Raw genomic sequence first — 19,789 nt, 5'->3', positions numbered from 1 at the left:
GTCTCAGCCGATTGAAGTCACTAAAACACAGGATGGGGGACTTAAACGGTAGAGTCCAGGGAAGAGTCTTGCGGCCTGCAGCATGCAGGGGGTCAGACCAGATGATCATAATGGTCCCTTCTGACCTTAATGTCTATGAGTCTATGAGCAACACTTTTAGCTCCAGGGGCAAATATATATTAAATGCCCCAAAACTTCATTAATGCAGAGTTAAAGTTACCCAGTGATGCTTCCTGCCCTTCCAGAATGGGAACAGTGGCTAAACCTAAACTTTGTATTTTCTGATTTTCAGAGGTTAAGGTACATGCCAGCCCTGCAATGCAACCTTAACTGTGCCAGCTGCCGGAGTTGATAACAGCCACTGGGAATGGGTTAAAGGTTAACAAACTACCAAGGGATGTGGTGGAGTCTTTACCTCTTGATCTCCTCAAATCCAGACTGGACACCCTTCTGGAGGGTGCCATAGTCAATCACAAGTTATTAGTCTCAGTACAGGAGTATCTGGATAAAAAGGCCAGAGCATTGACACAGGGTAATCTAGATCGCTTGGGAAGCTGGGCGCAGGCAAACAAGACACATTTTTAAGTACCTACACGGGAACAGAAATTTGATACCAGAGGGCTCTGCACTCTAGCAGAGAAAGGTCTAACATGACCCAATGGCTGGAAGCTGAAGCCAGATAAATTCAGACTAGCAATAAGGCACACATCTTTAATAGTGAGGGTAATTAACCATTGGAACAACTTAACAAGGGTTGTGGCACGTATCTTAACTTTGTATTTCCTAGTTTTCAGAGGTTTCTTTGTTTAGTCTCTCTCCACACTCTGGAAGGATATGGGGCACTGCTGGCCAATTGTAACACTGCATTAAGGTTTTTGTTTTTAAAAAGAATATTTTTTCTGCACCCCCATGTACTCCCACCCTCTTCACTGTCTCTGGCTCCTTGGCAATGATTATCCTGGCCACAGAACACACTGCTCCATATTAGTCCCTTCACTGTCCCTGCATCACCTCCTGTCTCTGCCTCTCCAGCACACCCTGCTTTGCCCTTCTTCCCATAGAGAGGCAGGTGTCAGCACAGGACCCACACTGAGGAGCTGTGGGTGCAGGGGTGAGGATGCAGCAGCAGTGCAGGGACTAGCATAGAGTCAGTGGGAACTTTTTTTTGAAGAGGTGGACAAACTTGGGGGGGGAATGGATGTGAGAGTTTTGGGAGACTGACAAAACCACCCCAGCATCCCCTTCTGCACAGCTCCTTTTCTCCCCACTCTTCCATGCACTGTTCTAATACCCCAACAGCTCCAAAACCCCATATGCCCTGCAATTGTTCAGACTCCCCCCGCCCCCCCCCCCCCCACTCTGATGCTGCTCCATATCCAACATTCTCTGCACTATGCCCATTGCAGTCTGACATCCCCTGCTGCTCTGAGCCCACCCACTGCTCCGGACACTACACACCAGCTCCACTCTTCTTCTTGCCACTTCATGCCCTGGTAAGCTTGGAGGGCCTATGAGAAAGGAGGAAAGAAGCAGGGCGGGAGGGGGAGGGGGGGCTGAGAGGAGTGCATGAACCAGCTGGAGGCAGAAGATTGGAGATGCAGAATCCCTGCCCCAAATCTGGTCCTAGTGTCTGGGGAAGAGGCTCGGCACATCAATCTGCAGCATAGGTGGCTGAGAGGTGTGAAGTGGCCCATTCATCGGAGACTAGCTGGAGCAGCCAGGAGGACATTAAGCTAGCAACACTTAGTAAGGGGAGGATACTAAGAAGGCAAATGTGGTACAAACTCAAATGCAGTACGCTGGGAACAAATTGAACTGATGTGGCAAAGAATGAGAAGAGAAGAAATTTCAGTTGTTTTCGTGCCAAAGCTAAGAGTCTGGGTACCAAGCAAGAGGAATTGGAAATTCTCATTGATCGAGAAGAAATTCAATATGATTGGTATTATTGAAACCTGGTAGGACAATTCACATGACTGGAATGTTAAAGTCACTGCTTATAACCTGTTTAGGAAGATCTGAGTGGGCAAAAGATGCCATTACCTGTGTTAGAGGTATCGATAACTCAGACCCAAGCATCTTGTATGCATATGGATCAAAGTGCTATTAGCAAAGCCCAGACCACTGAATCAAACAGAGAACAGCATGAGTTACTTCTGTCTGTTGTGTGTTCAGAAAAAGTGTGTTATGAGGGACTTCAATCTGGGAGACATACGCTGGAGGTTGCATTCAGCCAGCAGTAAAACATGAATTCTAAAAAATATAGATAATTTTCTAACACAAAAGGTATTGCATCCAACATGAAGGAATGCTATACTGGATACGGATGAATTAATCACAGGGCTGGGAGCTGGTGATTGTCTAAGGACCAGTGATCATGACCTGGTTACATTCAATATGGGTAAACAGAGGACAGGCCCAGCCAGTAATATACATACTTCAAAGGGCCTAATTCCCCAACACTGAGGAAAAAGTCTGAGCAAAGTTGACTGTGAGGAAAAATGTAGAGAGAAAAATCTGGATTACAATGGTGAGTTCTCTAAGAATTGAGCATTGGCCTGCTAAAGCCAGGGTTGTGAGTTCAATCCTTGAGGGGGCCATTTAGGGAACTGGGGTAAAAATCTGTCTGGGGATTGGTCCTGCTTTGAGCAGGGGGTTGGACCTCCTGAGGTCCCTTCCAATCCTGATATTCTATGATTATGATTAAGCATTAATTAGATGCCCCAAAGCCACAATTCCCCATGAAAGAGGACAACTTTGGCTAAAAGGCCATCCGTGGTTCAATGGGGAAGTGAGGGCAGCGATTAGAAATAGAAAAGCATAATATAACAAATGGAAAAAGGGGGAATAGATATATACAACAAAGGGTAGAAAATTAATAAGGAAAGTAAAGACATCAGGGAAAAATCCATGGCTGGCAGGGCTAAGGACAATCAGTGGGGCCATTGGACAATTGAGGTGCTAAAGGAGCACTGAAGAAAGATAAGGTCATTGCGAAGATGCTAAATGAATTCTTTGTATCAGTCTTCACTGCTGAAGATGGGAGGGAGATTCCCACACCTGATCCATTCTTATTAGATGTCATATCTGAGGAAGTGTCGCAGATTGAGCTTTTGGATCAAATTGTTAAATTAACCAGTAATAAGTCACCAGGTCCAGATGGTATCACCCAAGAGTTCTGAAGGAACTCAAATGTGAAATTGCAGAACTGTAGTATGTAACCTATTGCTTAAATCAGCCTCTGTACCAGATGTCTGGAGGGTAGCTAATGTGACACATTTTTTAAAAAGGCTCCAGGGGCGCTCCTGACAAATACAGGCTGGTAAACCTAACTTCAGTACCAGGCAAATTAGTTGAAACTACAGTAAAGAACAGAATTATCAGACACATAAAAGTAACATAATTTGTTGAGCAAGAGTCAACATGGAACCAACATGGAACCAATCCCTGTAGCAAACCTCGTTGCCTACTCTGTCCCCATATCCACTCTAGCAACACCAGAGGACCCAACCACATCAGCCACACCATCAAGGGCTCATTCACCTACACGTCTACTAATGTTATATAGGCCATCATATGCCAGCAATGCCCCTCTGCCATGTACATTGGCCAAACTGGATAGTCCCTACGTAAAAGACTAAATGCACACAAATCGGACATCAGGAATGGTAACATACAAAAGCCAGTAGGAGAACACTTCAATCTCCCTGGACATTTTATAGCAGATTTTAAAGTAGCTATAGCTATACTTGAACAAAAAAACATCAGAACTAAAATTTATTTGCAAATTTAACACCATTAATTTGGGTTGAATAGGGACTGGGAGTGGCTGGCTCATTACAAAAGCAGCTTTGCCTCTCCTGGAATTGACACCTCCTCATCTATTATTGGGAGTGGACTACATCCACCCTGATCGAATTGGCCCTGTCAACACTGGTTCTCCACTTGTGAGGTAACTCCCTGCTCTCCATGTGTCAGTATATAATGCCTGCAGCTGTAATCTTCCCTCCATGCATCTGAAGTGAGGTTTTTTACCCACTAAAGCTTATGCCCAAATAAATCTGTTAGTCTTTAAGGTGCCACCGGACTCCTTGCTGTTTTTGTGGATACAGACTAACACGGCTACCCCCCGATACTTGACAACATGGTTTTTGTAAAGGGAAATCGTGCCTTATCAATCTATGAGAATTCTTTAAGGGAGTCAACAAGCATGTGGACAAGGGTGATCCAGTGGACAGAGTGCACTTAGACTTTCTGAAAGCCTTTGACAAGGTCCCTTCCCAAAGGTTCTTAAACAGAGTAAGCTGTCATGGAGTAAGAAGGAAGGTTCTCTCATAGATCAGTAACTGGTTAAAAGATAGGAAACAAAGGATAGGAATATGTGGTTTTCAGAGTGAAGAGGTAAATAGCACTGTGCCCCAGGGATCTGTACTGGGACCAGAGTTGTTCAACATATTCATAATTGATCTGGAAAAGGGGGTAAACAGGGAAGTGGCAAAATTTGCAGACAATACAAAATTACTCAAGATAGTTAAGCCCAAAGGTGACTGAAGAGTTACAAAGGGATCTCACAAAACTGGGTGACTGGGTAACAAAATGGCAGATAAAATCAATGTAGATAAATGCAAAGTGATGCACATTGGAAAACCTAATGTCAACTATACATATAAAATGATGGGGTCTAAATTAGCGGTTACCACTTGTGACAGGGTTGTGGCTCACCACTGCGGCGCCTCCTCCTGGTCATCACGGGGAATTAGTTCGAACCAGTAGAGCACCCCCTTCGGGTGGCATCCCGCCTGTCGTCTCGCCTCTGGTAGGTGCGCAGACTTGGGTTGCTCCCCACGCACAGCATCCTCTTCTGGAACACTGTCCTCCAACAGTGTCCCTTTGTCCATTCACACCCCCTTCCGGGGCGGGGGGGGTGTGTGTGTAAAATCAACAGCCCCACACCTTCAAGCCTGATCCTTACAGTCCAGGACCTGGCATGGTTCCAGCCGGCTGCTCCCTGCGGCCTATGGCTGTGTGTATGGCACAATAGAACACAAAAAGGGGGGAAAAGGGGGGGGGACTCAGGCCCGCCCACTACTCTTGAGTCCCAGTCCAGAGGCCCTCTGGCAACAGTCTCACTGTCCTCCTTCCTCCTGACTAGTCCTCTGGACCGCTTCCCCAACAGCCCTTCTCCGCGCTAGGCCTCCTCCTCCCAGGCCTGCCACCTGGCAGGCTATGGAGTAGGGCCTTCTCCCACTCTCTCAAGCTGGCTTGCACTGCACTGTCCATGGTGCTGGCCTCCCAGCTCTGGAGACAGACCTTCCCCTCTGAAGGCCTAGGACAGACTGAGTGCTCTCACTCTGAGCAGTCTTTTATGTGGCTGAGCTGGGCCCTGATTGGCTGGCCCCAATCTGTCCTCTGATTGGCTCTCTGTAAGCCCTTCTCTGATTGGCCACGCGTCTACGCAGGCGCCTAGGCCTGCTGCAGCCCACCCTCTCAGGGCGTGGGGCAGCTGCCCCACCACACCACTCAAGAAAGATCTTGGAGTCATTGTGGATAGTTCTCTGAAAACATCCACTCAATTTGCAGTGGCAGTCAAAAAATCTAACAGAATGTTAGGAACCACTAGGAAAGGGAAAGATAATAAGACAGAAAATATCACAATGCCACTATACAAATCCATGGTACGCCATCACCTTGAATGCAGTTCTGGTTGCCCCATTTAAAAAAAATATATTGGAATTGGAAAAGATACAGAGAAGGGCAACAAAAACTATTAAGAGCTGGAACAACTTCCATATGAGGAGAGATTAAAAAGACTGGAACTGTTCAGCTTGGAAATGAGACCACTAAGGAGGGATACGACAGAGGTCTAAAAAAATTGTGACCCGTGTAGTGAAAGTGAATAAGGAAGCTTCATTTACCCCTTCACATAACCCAAGAACCTCATGCTCTGAGTGTCGCTAAGCCTCTGACTGCCAGAAGCTGGGACTGGACGACAGGGGATGGATCACTCGATAAGGCTCTGTTCTGTTCCTTCCCTTTGAAGCATCTGACATTGGCCACAGTCAGAAGACGGGATCCAGGGCTAGATGGACCATTGATCTGACCTAGTATTGCTGTTCTTACGTTAAGAAGAGATTTAAGTATATTAGGTAAAAAATCACTTCAAGTAATGGTATAGGCCCATTACTAGATGGACATGGTAAACATGTTAATAATGATGCACAAAGGCAGAAGGGTTCAGTACGGAAGCTTGCTGTGAATGGGCAAGCAGCAGATGGATAGGAGGGGGAGCGAGGCTGAGCTACTGAGAATTGGTGCGGGGAGGGATGGGAGAGGGGCAGCTGGCAACAGGCTGGGAAAGGGTGTCCCAGCAGTTCCTACTGGCATTCCTACAGCAGTTCCTTGGCAGCTGGTGCCCAGTGCCCTGTGCTCCTCCCATCCCTCACCCTACTCTGACAGCTGGCACATATGTTCCTGCCCCTCTCTGGGCCAAGTGTCTCCACCAGGACCTACGGTGGTTGGAAGGCAGGCACAGGACTGGTGTTCCTACCTGCTCCTCGTGGCCGACCTGATCTCATAGGATGTTCCAGCCCCTCCTCTCAATCCCACTGTCATTTCCATGAGATATTGTGGGGGGGAACATTGCGAGGGACAGAAACATACATGAGCCCCCCCCCCAAAAAAAATATTTCCCTTGAGGGAGCACTAGTCCCCTACACCCATTGTTCCGCTGCCCCGGTTCAATAAGTATTTCTATTTTGTATTTGGAAAGAGGCAGGATGATGTACTCGTATCACATAGGGATGATGAAGTGCTTTCAACCTGATTAGTAAATGAGGGGGATGTTAATATCTACCAGGGATAAATATTTTTAAATTAGCAGGCCCAGTTAACTTGCACCCAAGAATGCTTAAGGAGCTGGCTGAGGATATTTCTGGCCTGCTGATGTTAATTTTTAATACATTTTGGAAAACCAGGACAATTCCAGATCACTGGAAGAGTGCCAATATTCAAAAAAGGCAAGTGGGATGACCTGGGTAACTATAGGCCAGTTAGCCTTACATGAAGGCAAAATAATGGAAAAACTGATACAGGATTCAATCAACAAAGAATCCAAGAATAGGAATACAATTAATTCCAGTCAACATAGTTTTATGGAAAATACATCTTGTCAAACAAAACTGATTTCATTCTTTGAAGTGATTACAAGGTTGGTTGATAAAAATAACTGCATAGATATAATATACTTAAACTTTGGTAAGACATTTGAGTTAGTACCACATGATATTCTAATTAAAAATTAGCACTATACAATCTCAACAGAGCACATGTTCAATTGATTAAAAAATGGACAGATTCAAAAAGTAATTGTCAGTGGGGATTCACTGAATGGGGATGTTTTTAGTGGGGTTCCACAGAGTTTGGTACTTGGCCCAACACCATTCAACATTAACTAAAGCTCCTGGAAAACAGCTGGGAGGAAATCTCTGTGTGTGCCACACTCACAGCCTGCCCCTTTAGGTAACGGATTAGTGACCCCCCACTCCAGTTCTCTAGTCCTCCAAGGAGGCCTCAAGCAGCATCAAGGAAATAATGTCCTGGCCTCCCTGATATATCTATTATAAAAACAACAAACAAAACCCAACACACGCTTGTGAATGAAAATCCCATCCAGGCTTCTCCCTCCAGCACTAAGGAGCAAAATGGGGGCCCACACACATTTGTTTTCCCCATGCATGTCACCTTTAAAATTACCCCCATCTCTCATCAGTTCTCCTTGCCCCACCCACCCTGCTCCTCACCAGATGATAATGGCCACCAGCCTCATGATAGCTTCGTTGAGGCAGTTGAAGAACTCCTGCAGGGCCCGTCCCTTCTGCTTCATGCTGCCAATCACCAGGCCAAAGCACACGGAGAACACCACCAGGCCCAGCGCATTCACCCCATTGGCCGAGCCAGGGATGGGGATGGTTTCCTCAAAGCTCAGCACTTCCTGCAGGCTCCTAAGGGTGCGTGTGACGTTCTCCAGGGTGCCGGTGACATTCTCGGGCATGGAAGCCTGTGAGTTGGCAGTGGTCCCTGCTGTGACATTGCTGCTGTGGAGGATGGTTCTGGTGAAGACCCTGGTGCTGTACTGTGTCTTGTACTGAAATGATACACTATTATCAGCTGTGCCCACAAGCCTCTGTATGATAACCCTGCACTTCTCCACAGCTGCTGAGCAGCATAAAGGGCCTGAGCCTGAACTCCCAGTGACTTGGCTGACAACTGTTTGTGCCTGTCTAATTACCTGGCTCAATGCAAGGATTCATAGACATCTAGATCATAGAGTGTAAGGCTATAAGGGACCATTAGATCATCAGGCCCGACCTCCTGTATAGCACAGGCCCTTACATTTCACACAGTTCCCCCTGTTGAGCCCAATAACTTGGGTTTAGCCAATGCAAAATTTCCAGAAAGATTCCGGTCTGGATCTGAAGATATCAAGAGATGAGAATCCACCTTTTCCCTGGGTAGCTGATCGAACTCTTTAAGTCTCTCACTGTCAGGCATTTTCTCCAAGCCTCACATGATTTGCGAGGATTTTTTCTGCACCCTCTCAATTTTTAAAACATCCTTTTAAAAATGTGGATCCCAGACCTGGACACAGCATTCCAGGGCCAGTCTCACCACTGCTGTTTACACAGGTAGAAACATCTCCCAGCTCCTATTCACTGCACCCCTCTGTATCCATCCAAGGGTCGCATTAGCTCTTCCTGCCACAGCATTACACTGGGAGCTTGTGTTCCATGGCTTGTCCACTATGACCCCGAGATCCTTTCCAGAGCCACTGAATACAGGATCCGGCCCCCCATTCTGTAGGCGTGGCCTGCATTCCTTGTTCCTAGATGTCTGACTTTGCATTTGGCTGCATTAAAACACAGACTGTTTGAATGGGACCAGCTTACCAAGTGACCTAGAGGCTGTGCTACTTACACGCAGGGAAAGAAGTTCCTTCTACAGCTCAGCAGGGGATGGTGCAATGGCTCGCACTGTGAGTGGGGAATCCCATTTGGTGTCATTTTACATCCAACTGACACAGCTGGGCCAGATATTCAGGTACTATAAAGGTGCGGGGGAACAGCCCTGAGGGACCTCCCCTTGTTCACAGGCACACACTGCCCCCTGGCAGGCCCCTGAGAGGAGCAAACCAAGAGCAGGAAGGGTAGTGGCCAGACCAGTCTGTGCTCCAGCAATTCCGGCTGCTGACCAATCTATAGACAACTGGGCAAGGCTGCCTGAGACTGCTCTAATTTACACAGGTGGCTGCAGAGGTGGTTGGAGCAGCGCACTCGGGGAGGTGCAAAGGTGGCCTAAACCCATCCCTGGGGCGCATCTCCAGAAAGGAGCAGTTCAGAGTGCAGCCTCTTCTGCACAGGCATAAAGGACAATCAGAGTGATGGGCAGAAAGAAGCAGGCATGGGGAACCGGTGTCCGTACCTGTTTGAAGCAGGCTTCTACTAGGTTCGGCGGGAACATGTTCCTGCAGCAGATAAAAAAAGGAGGTTACGCTGCCATCTGGCTGAGAGCCAGGTGAGCAGGCCCATTGCCTGATACTCATGGTTAAGCGCAGGCTACAGTCAAGGTTAGTAAGAGCTCAATGCCAATAGCACTGAGTCTTCTTTCAGGTTATTCAGCGCCCTTCCAGATGCTGCCAAGCAAGACAGCACTCTAGTCCCCAAAATAAAAGAATATCAAACTTTAGCGCCTACAAGTCCACTCAGTCCTACTTCTTGAAACATTTAAACGTGGCTGTGCTCCCAAGTGGCAGCATGTGGCCCTGGACACTGGTCTGTGTGAGCTAGGTTTTATGCAGCTATGGATAGTGTCCTAGGATCATCAAAGTTAGAGAAGGAAAAGACCAGACCAGACCATCCTCTCCATCTCCATTCTCTGGCACAGTCTAATTTTAAGTGTCCCAAGCTGTGCAGCTTTCACTGCTTCCTGCAAGATGAGTTCCCCTGCTTGATACATCTCACTGGCCCACCCCCAAATTCAGCCCAACTGGTGCCTTTCTCTAGCTCATCAATCACTTACAAGTTCCTGGCTTCTCAGTGGCCCCCACTCTCCCCCGGCAGGCAGACAGAGCTACAGACAGTTCAGGGAGTCTCATTCATTTTGTTTAGAAAAAGTTGACACAAAACGAAAATTCTGGACTCCTCCTGCTCCATGGAAAATGTCAGAATTGTGAGTTTTCATTCCAATGTGGAACAATTTTTTAAAATTTTTTGAATTTCCTGTGGAATGGGAATTTGGGGTTCCAACCAGCCCACCTGAACTCCCTCCATTTCATCACTGCCTTTCTGATAGCAGGATGCACCGAACTGAAGGCAACATTCCAGGTGCATCACACTGGAGCCATCGAGAAAGGCACTACAATTTCCAGGCACGGAGACATGATGCCATTGTATCATACAGCATCAAACTGCACTGGGCTTTTTGTAGCCATGTCTTAGTGCAAATGCATGTCTAATTTGCTGTCAGCTCTAAGCCTATTGGCTGGTTTCTTGAGTGTCTGTGCCTTGTACAGCCATTTACACCAGGGCAAAGTGAGTGTGAAGTGGGTGTAAATCGCTACCACATCAGAATAGTAGGACTTTACAGCTACTAAAAATTGTTCTGCTTAGCTTCTGAGGCTAGGGCAGGAAGCAATGGGTTTAAAGTGCAGCAAGGGCGGTTTAGGTTGGACATTAGAAAAATCTTCCTGTCAGGGTGGTTAAGCACTGGAATAAATTGCCTAGGGATGTTGTGGAATCTCCATCATTGGAGATTTTTAAGAGCAGGTTGGACAAACACCTGTCACGGATGGTCTAGATCAGTGGTTCTCAAAACTTATGTACTGGTGACCCCTTTCAAATAGCAAGCCTCTGAGTGCGACCCCCCTTATAAATTAAAAACACTTTTTTATAAATTTAACACCATTATAAATGCTGGATGCAAAGCGGGGGTTGGAGTGCAGGCTGACAGCTCACGACCCCCATATAATAACCACCCCACCCCCAGTTTGAGAACCCCTGGTCTAGATAATACTCAGTCCTGCCATGAGTGCAGGGGACTGGACTAGAAGACCTCTCGAGGTCCTTTCCAGTCCTACATTTCTACCTTGCATTGGTGTAAAGACTGCACAAGGTACAGGGCAGGGGAGAAAAAGGCCCTAGTTTTTCTCAGCAGCTCCTGCTTCCCAAGTGTCCCTGTGTTTGTGGTGGAAAAGGGGCTGCCTCGGATTATTTTTCCCCAGGCATATTTCAGAGAGATCTAGTTGCTGACCCTATTTTCAATCCCCCTTTGCATTGTTTCTCTCACTCCTACTATTTGCAGCTCTTCCCCCCAGGGAGGATTTCATAGCCTCAGGGTATTTTGTGAGAAGCTCTTTATTCTCTTCCCAAGCATGATTAAAGAGATTCAATACGACTGGACGAGGAGAACGAGGGATATCTGTATTATTTTTATGAATACAATATGCACCTCAGTTTACCTGTTTGATATTATTCTATCTGCCTACACAGCATTAAATCAAAGGAGGCTGTTAGGGAGAACAAACATGAAATGAGAAGATGACAGAGCGAATATCTCCAGAGAAAAGAACAGGAATACTTGTGGCACCTTAGAGACTAACAAATTTATTAGAGCATAAGCTTTCGTGGACTACAGCCCACTTCTTCAGATGCATATAGAGTGGAATAAATATTGAGGAGATATATATACACACATACAGAGAGCATAAACAGGTGGGAGTTGTCTTACCAACTCTGAGAGGCCAATTAAGTAAGAGAAAAAAATTTTTTGAAGTGATAATCAAGATAGCTCAGTACAGACAGTTTGATAAGAGAATACTTACAAGGGGAGATAGATTCAATGTTTGTAATGGCTCAGCCATTCCCAGTCCTTATTCAATCCTGAGTTGATTGTATCTAGTTTGCATATCAATTCCAGCTCAGCAGTCTCTCGTTGGAGTCTGGTTTTGAAGGTTTTCTGTTGTAATATAGCCACCCGCAGGTCTGTCATTGAATGACCAGACAGGTTAAAGTGTTCTCCCACTGGTTTTTGAGTATTATGATTCCTGATGTCAGATTTGTGTCCATTAATTCTTTTGCGTAGAGACTGTCCGGTTTGGCCAATGTACATGGCAGAGGGGCATTGCTGGCACATGATGGCATATATCACATTGGTAGATGTGCAGGTGAACGAGCCCCTGATGGTATGGCTGATGTGATTAGGTCCTATGATGATGTCACTTGAATAGATATGTGGACAGAGTTGGCATCGGGCTCTGTTACAAGGATAGGTTCCTGGGTCAGTGGTTTTGTTCAGTGATGTTTGGTTGCTGGTGAGTATTTGCTTTAGGGTGGGGGGTTGTCTGTAAGCGAGGACAGGTCTGTCTCCCAAGATCTGTGAGAGTAAAGGATCATCTTTCAGGATAGGTTGTAGATCTCTGATGATGCGCTGGAGAGGTTTTAGTTGGGGGCTGAAGGTGACAGCTAGTGGTGTTCTGTTATTTTCTTTGTTGGGCCTGTCTTGTAGGAGATGACTTCTGGGTACTTGTCTGGCTCTGTCAATCTGTTTTTTCACTTCAGCAGGTGGCTATTGTAGTTTTAAGAATGCTTGATAGAGATCTTGTAGGTGCTTGTCTCTATCTGAGGGGTTGGAGCAAATGCGGTTATATCTTAGAGCTTGGCTGTAGACAATGGATCGTGTGGTGTGTCCTGGATGGAAGCTGGAGGCATGTAGGTAAGTGTAGCGGTCAGTAGGTTTCCGGTATAGGGTGGTATTTATGTGACCATCGCTTATTAGCACAGTAGTGTCCAGGAAATGGACCGCTTGTGTGGATTGATCTAGGCTGAGGTTGATGGTGGGATGGAAATTATTGAAATTATTACCATGATTGGCCTCTCAGAGTTGGTAAGACAACTCCCACCTGTTTATGCTCTCTGTATGTGTGTATATATCTCCTCAATATTTATTCCACTCTATATGCATCCGAAGAAGTGGGCTGTAGTCCACGAAAGCTTATGCTCTAATAAATTTGTTAGTCTCTAAGGTGCCACAAGTACTCCTGTTCTTTTTGTGGATACAGACTAACACGGCTGCTACTCTGAAACCTATCTCCAGAGAAACAACAAAGAGTCTGGTGGCACCTTAAAGACTAACAGATTTATTTGGGCATAAGCTTTCGTGAGTATAAACCTCACTTCTTCGGATGCATAGAGTGAAAGCTACAGATGCAGGCATTATATACAGACACATGGAGAGCAGGGAGTTACTTCACAAGTGGTGAACCAGTGTTGACAAGGCCAATTTAATCAGGGTGGATGTAGTCCACTCCCAATAATAGATGAGGAGGTGTCAATTCCAGGAGAGGAAAAGCTGCTTCTGTAGTGAGCCAGCCACTCCCAATCCCTATTCAAGCCCAGATTAATGGTTCATAGATTCATAGATTCATAGATTCTAGGACTGGAAGGGACCTCGAGAGGTCATTGAATCCAGTCCCCTGCCCTCATGGCAGGACCAAATACTGTCTAGACCATCCCGGATAGATATTTATCTAACCTACTCTTAAATATCTCCAGAGATGGAGATTCCACAACCTCCCTAGGCAGTTTATTCCAGTCTGTACTGAACAAGTTTTCTCTCTCCTCCTTATGACACCCTTTTAGATACCTGAAAACTGCTATCATGTCCTCTCTCAGTCTTCTCTTTTCCAAACTAAACAAATCCAATTCTTTCAGCCTTCCTTCATAGGTCATGTTCTCAAGACCTTTAATCATTCTTGTTGCTCTTCTCTGGACCCTCTCCAATTTCTCCACATCTTCCTTGAAATGTGGTGTCCAGAACTGGACACAATACTCCAGTTGAGACCTAACCAGCGCAGAGTAGAGCGGAAGAATGACTTCTCATGTCTTGCTCACAACACACCTGTTAATGCATCCCAGAATCATGTTTGCTTTTTTCGCAACAGCATCACACTGTTGACTCATATTTAGCTTGTGGTCCACTATAACGCCTAGATCCCTTTCTGCCGTACTCCTTCCTAGACATTCTCTTTCCATTCTGTATGTGTGAAACTGATTGTTCCTTCCTAAGTGGAGCACTTTGCATTTGTCTTTGTTAAACTTCATCCTGTTTACCTCAGACCATTTCTCCAATTTGTCCAGATCATTTTGAATTATGACCTTATCCTCCAAAGCAGTTGCAATCCCTCCCAGTTTGGTATCATCTGCAAATACAATAAATGTACTTTGTATGCCAATATCTAAGTCGTCGATGAAGATATTGAACAGAGCCGGTCCCAAAACAGATCCCTGCGGAACCCCACTTGTTATACCTTTCCAGCAGGATTGGGAACCATTAATAACTACTCTCTGAGTACTGTTATCCAGGCAGTTACGCACCCACCTTATAGTAGCCCCATCTAAGTTGTATTTGCCTAGTTTATCGTGTTGAATTTGCAAATGAATTTTAGTTCTGCTGTTTCTCTTTGAAGTCTGTTTCTGAAGTTTTTTTGTTCAATGACAGTGACTTTTAAATCTGTGATAGAATGACCAGGGAGATTGAAGTGTTCACTTACTGGCTTGTGTATGTTACCATTCCTGATGTCCGATTTGATTTGAAGATCTTGTAGATTGATGACATCTTCATCATATGGACCCACGGAAAGGAGGCCCTTGAAGAATTCCACCTGGACTTCAACAATTTCCACCCCACCATCAACCTCAGCCTGGACCAGTCCACACAAGAGATCCACTTCCTGGACACTACAGTACAAATAAGTGATGGTCACATAAACACCACCCTATACCGGAAACCTACTGACCGCTATACGTACCTACATGCCTCCAGCTTCCATCCAAGACACATCATACGATCCATTGTCTACAGCCAAGCCCTAAGATACAACCGAATTTGCTCCAACCCCTCAGACAGAGACAAACACCTACAAGATCTTTATCAAGCATTCGTAAAACTACAATACCCACCTGGGGAAGTGAGGAAACAGATTGACAGAGCAAGACGGGTACCCAGAAATCACCTACTACAGGACAGGCCCAACAAGGAACAGAACACCACTGGCCATCACATACAGCCCCCAGCTAAAACCTCTCCAGCGCATTATCCACGACCTACAACCTATCCTGGAAAATGATCCCTCACTCTCACAGACCTTGGGAGGCAGGCCAGTCCTTGCTTACAGACAACCCCCCAACCTGAAGCAAATACTCACCAGCAACTACACACCACACCACAGAAACACCAACCCAGGAACCTATCCCTGTAGCAAACCTCGTTGCCTACTCTGTCCCCATGTCTACTCTGGCAACAGCATCAGAGGACCCAACCACATCAGCCACACCATCAGGGGCTCATTCACCTGCACATCCACTAATGTCATATATGCCATCATGTGCCAGCAATGCCCCTCTGCCATGTACATTGGCCAAACCGGACAGTCCCTCCGCAAAAGAATAAATGGACACAAATCGGACATCAGGAATGGTAACATACACAAGCCAGTAAGTGAACACTTCAATCTCCCTGGTCATTCTATCACAGATTTAAAAGTCACTGTCATTGAACAAAAAAACTTCAGAAACAGACTTCAAAGAGAAACAGCAGAACTAAAATTCATTTGCAAATTCAACACCATTAATCTGGGCTTGAATAGGGATTGGGAGTGGCTGGCTCACTACAGAAGCAGCTTTTCCTCTCCTGGAATTGACACCTCCTCATCTATTATTGGGAGTGGACTACATCCACCCTGATTGAATTGGCCTTGTCAACACTGGTTCACCACTTGTGAAGTAACTCCCTGCTCTCCATGTGTCTGTATATAATGCCTGCATCTGTAGCTTTCACTCTATGCATCCGAAGAAGTGAGGTTTATACTCACGAAAGCTTATGCCCAAATAAATCTGTTAGTCTTTAAGGTGCCACCAGACTCTTTGTTGTTTTTGTAGATACAGACTAACACGGCTACCCCCTGATACTTATCTCCAGAGAGAATATCAAGGGTCCTTCAGAGAACAGTAGGGGAGCTATTAATTGGGAAATGTCACCTACCTAGCTCCAGCCAGGTTAATAGATTTATTTTCCCCAGGCCAGATCCTATGATCAAAGGGATACTGAATCAATAAAGACCCCTGCCTAGCAAGGAAGAAGCGGGGCGAGTGGGTAAGATGCTAAGAGAATGGTGCGGGGGCTGTCTGTCTCTCCAAACTTGCAAAGAGAGAATAAAGTTTAGCTGAGCCCAGATGTGTAGAGACTTTAGCTGTGGTAACCCTTTTCTCTGCTTGCTATATGCGTTTGGGTGAATGAACAGTACATTGGTTTTGAAGGCTGTTTTTGGGTCACTTTAATCAACTGTGGATCCCAGGCTCCCACAGGGAAGTTTTCTTGCAGGGGCCAAATTTAGCCAAGCCTGTTGTGTTATCATAGTGGAGAAATTGGTGGTGAGCTACACAGTCAGAGAGCCAGCCCCAGAATGGTGGAATAGCAGGGTTCCAGCCTGGCAGGAGATGAGGATTTCACTCGATAGGCACTGCAAAGTGATGTAAACTGCAGCTCACCCTGTAATCATCACTCCAGTCTTAGGACCGAACCCTGCAGTATCCCGGAGATACCGCCCCATGCTCTGCTGAAATATGCTGACCCATGATAGGGAAACTGCTCGGCCTCATGACTAGGGATTTCTCCCTCCTTCCGTGTATTGGAACAGAAACTCCAGCTTTCTATAGAGAGCCTTTCATACACACTCACATATGGAACAAACAAACAAAAAGCCCCAGCCAGAGTAAAAGGAATACAGGCAGAAGTCCAGCAGCAGAGTAGGGCTATCAGATGCACCCTGCATAATCATAGAATATCAGGGTTGGAAGGGACCTCAGGAGATCATCTAGTCCAACCCCCTGCTCAAAGCAGGACAAATCCCCAGACAGATATTTACCCCAGTTCCCTAAATGGCCCCCTTGAGGATTGAACTCACAATGCTGGGTTTAGCAGGCCAATGCTCAAACCACTGAGCTACCCCTCCCCCCATGGGCAGGTGGTGTATGTGTGCATGTAGTGCAAGCAGCTCTTGGCCCTCAGAGACGGCTTACAGGCTCTGGAGACCAGAGTGGCTGAACTGGAGGAGCTGACAGAGACAGAGAGGGACATAGATGAGACTTCTTGGGACACAGCAAAGCAGACCCAGCCTGCATCTGGCAGGCTCTGTGCTGTTGGGGAGGGTGAAAGTCTCGGGGAAGGAGAACATCAAACTATAGTGGAGGAAAACAATCACATAGTCGGAACCCTCCTTCCAGAGGATGTCATGACACTGAGGATACCCCTCTTGGGAAGGGGACTAAGTTACTAGGAAAAGACAAAAAGAACAGGAGTACTTGTGGCACCTTAGAGACTAACACATTTATTGGAGCATAAGCTTTCGAGGGCTACAGCCCACTTCATTGGATGCATTGAATGGAACATATAGTGAGGAGATATATATACACACATACAGAGAACATGAAAAGGTGGGAGTTGTCCTACCAACTCTAAGAAGCTAATTAATTAAGAGAAAAAACTTTTGTAGTGATAATCAAGACAGCCCATTCCAGACAGTTTGACAAGAGGTGTGAGAATACTTAACATGGGGAAATAGTTTCAATGTGTGTAATGGCTCAGCCATTCCCAGTCTCTATTCAAGCCTAAATTGATAGTGTCTAATTTGCATATTAATTCAAGTTCAGCAGTTTCTCGTTGGAGTCTGTTTTTGAAGCTTTTCTGTTGCAAAATTGCCACCTTTAGGTCTGTTACTGAGTGGCCAGAGAGGTTGAAGTGTTCTCCTACTGGTTTTTGAATGTTATGATTCCTGATGTCAGATATGTGGACAGAGTTGGCATCGGGCTTTGTTGCAAGGATAGGTTCCTGGGTCAGTGTTTTTGTTCAGTGGTGTGTGGTTGCTGGTGAGTATTTGCTTCAGGTTGGGGGCTGTCTGTAAGCGAGGACAGGTCTGTCTCCCAAGATCTGTGAGGAACCTATCCTTGCAACAAAGCCCGATGCCAACTCTGTCCACCTATCTATTCAAGTGACATCATCATAGGACCTAATCATATCAGCCATGCCATCAGGGGCTCGTTCACCTGCACATCTACCAATGTGATATATGCCATCATGTGCCAGCAATGCCCCTCTGCCATGGACATTGGCCAAACCGGACAGTCTCTACATAAAAGAATAAATGGACACAAATCTGACATAAATGGTGCGTTTTTCACAGTGGAGAGAAATAAATAGTAGGGTCCCCCAAGGGTCTGTATTGGAACTAGTGCTGCTCAACATATTCATATATGGTCTGGAAAAAGGGGTAAAAAGTAAGGTGGCAAAGTTTGCCGATAATACAAAATTACTCAAGATAGTTAAGTCCAAAGCTGACTGCAAAGCATTACAAAGGGATCTCACTAAACTGGTGACCGTGCAACAAACTGGCAGATGAAATTCAATGTGGATAAATGCAAAGTAATGCACTTTGGAAAACATAATCCCAACTATACATATAAAATAGAGCTGTCAAGTGATTAAAAAAATTAATCGTGATTAATTGCATGATTAATCACACTGTTAAACAATAATAGAATACCATTTATTTAAATATTTGTGGATGTTTTCTACATTTTCAAATATATTGATTTCAGTTACAACACAGAATACAAAGTGTACAGTGCTCCCTTTATATTTATTTTTTATTACAAATATTTGTGGTGTAAAAAACAAAAGAAATAGTATTTATCAATTCACCTAATACTGTACTGTAGAGCAATCTATTTATCATGAAAGTTGAACTTACAAATGTAGAATTATGTACAAAAAATAACTGCATTCAAAAATAAAAGAATGTAAAACTTTAGCGCCTACAAGTCCACTCAGTCCTACTTCTTGTTCAGCCAGTCACTCAGACAAACAAATTTGTTTACATTTGCAGGAGATAATGCTGCCTGCTTCTTGTTTACAATGTCACCTGAAAGTGAGATCAGGCCTTCTCATGGCACTGTTGTAGACAGCATTGCAAGATATTTACGTGCCAGATGAGCTAAAGATTCATATGTCCCTTGATGCTTCAGCTACCATTCCAGAGGACATGTATCCATGCTGATGACGGGTTTTGCTCGATAACAATCCAAAGCAGAGCAGACCAACACATGTTCATTTTCATCATCTGAGTCAGATGCCACCTCAGAAGGTTGATTTTCCTTTTTGGTGATTTGTGTTTTGTAGTTTCTGCATCAGAGTGTTGCTCTTTTAAGACTTCTGAAAACATACTCTACACCTCATCCCTCTCAGATTTTGGACAGCACTTCAGATTCTTAAACTTTGGGTCAAGTGCTGTAACTATCTTTAGAAATCTCACATTGGTACCTTCTTTGCGTTTTGTCAAATCTGCAGTGAAAGTGTTTTTAAAATGAACAATATCTGCTGGGTCATCAACCAAGACTGCTATAATATGAAATATATGGCAGAATGGGGGTAAAACAGAGCAGGAGACATACTATTCTCCCCCAAGGAGTTCAGTCAAAATTTAATTAATGCATTATTTTTTAAACGAGCGTCAACAGCACGGAAGCATGTCCTCTGGCATGGTAGCTGAAGCATGAAGGGGCATACGAATGTTTAGCATATCTGGCACGTAAATACCTTGCAATGTCAGCTACAAAAGTGCCATGCAAATGCCTGTTCTCACTTTCAGGTGACATTGTAAATAAGAAGCTGGCAGCATTATCTCCTG

General features: G+C 45.3%; 1 protein-coding gene across 6 annotated transcripts in view; it reads right to left on the bottom strand.

Annotated features, from left to right (window-relative positions):
- Positions 1 to 19,789, bottom strand: part of LOC128828881 (excitatory amino acid transporter 4-like) — a 119,049-nt gene that overhangs the window by 23,960 nt on the left and 75,300 nt on the right. For all 6 annotated transcript variants that reach the window (XM_054013901.1, XM_054013900.1, XM_054013902.1 and 3 more), the window contains 2 exons: positions 9,475 to 9,517; positions 7,797 to 8,140 (listed from right to left, as the gene is read on the bottom strand). In XM_054013901.1, coding sequence (XP_053869876.1) covers positions 7,797 to 8,140; positions 9,475 to 9,517 — 387 coding nt within the window. The remainder of the gene's footprint in view (positions 1 to 7,796; positions 8,141 to 9,474; positions 9,518 to 19,789) is intronic.

Source organism: Malaclemys terrapin, chromosome 24 (genome assembly GCF_027887155.1).
Source record: "Malaclemys terrapin pileata isolate rMalTer1 chromosome 24, rMalTer1.hap1, whole genome shotgun sequence".
Lineage (NCBI taxonomy): Eukaryota > Metazoa > Chordata > Testudines > Emydidae > Malaclemys > Malaclemys terrapin.
Note: the sequence above shows the minus strand (reverse complement) of the source record. Positions and strands in the feature narration are given on the sequence as shown.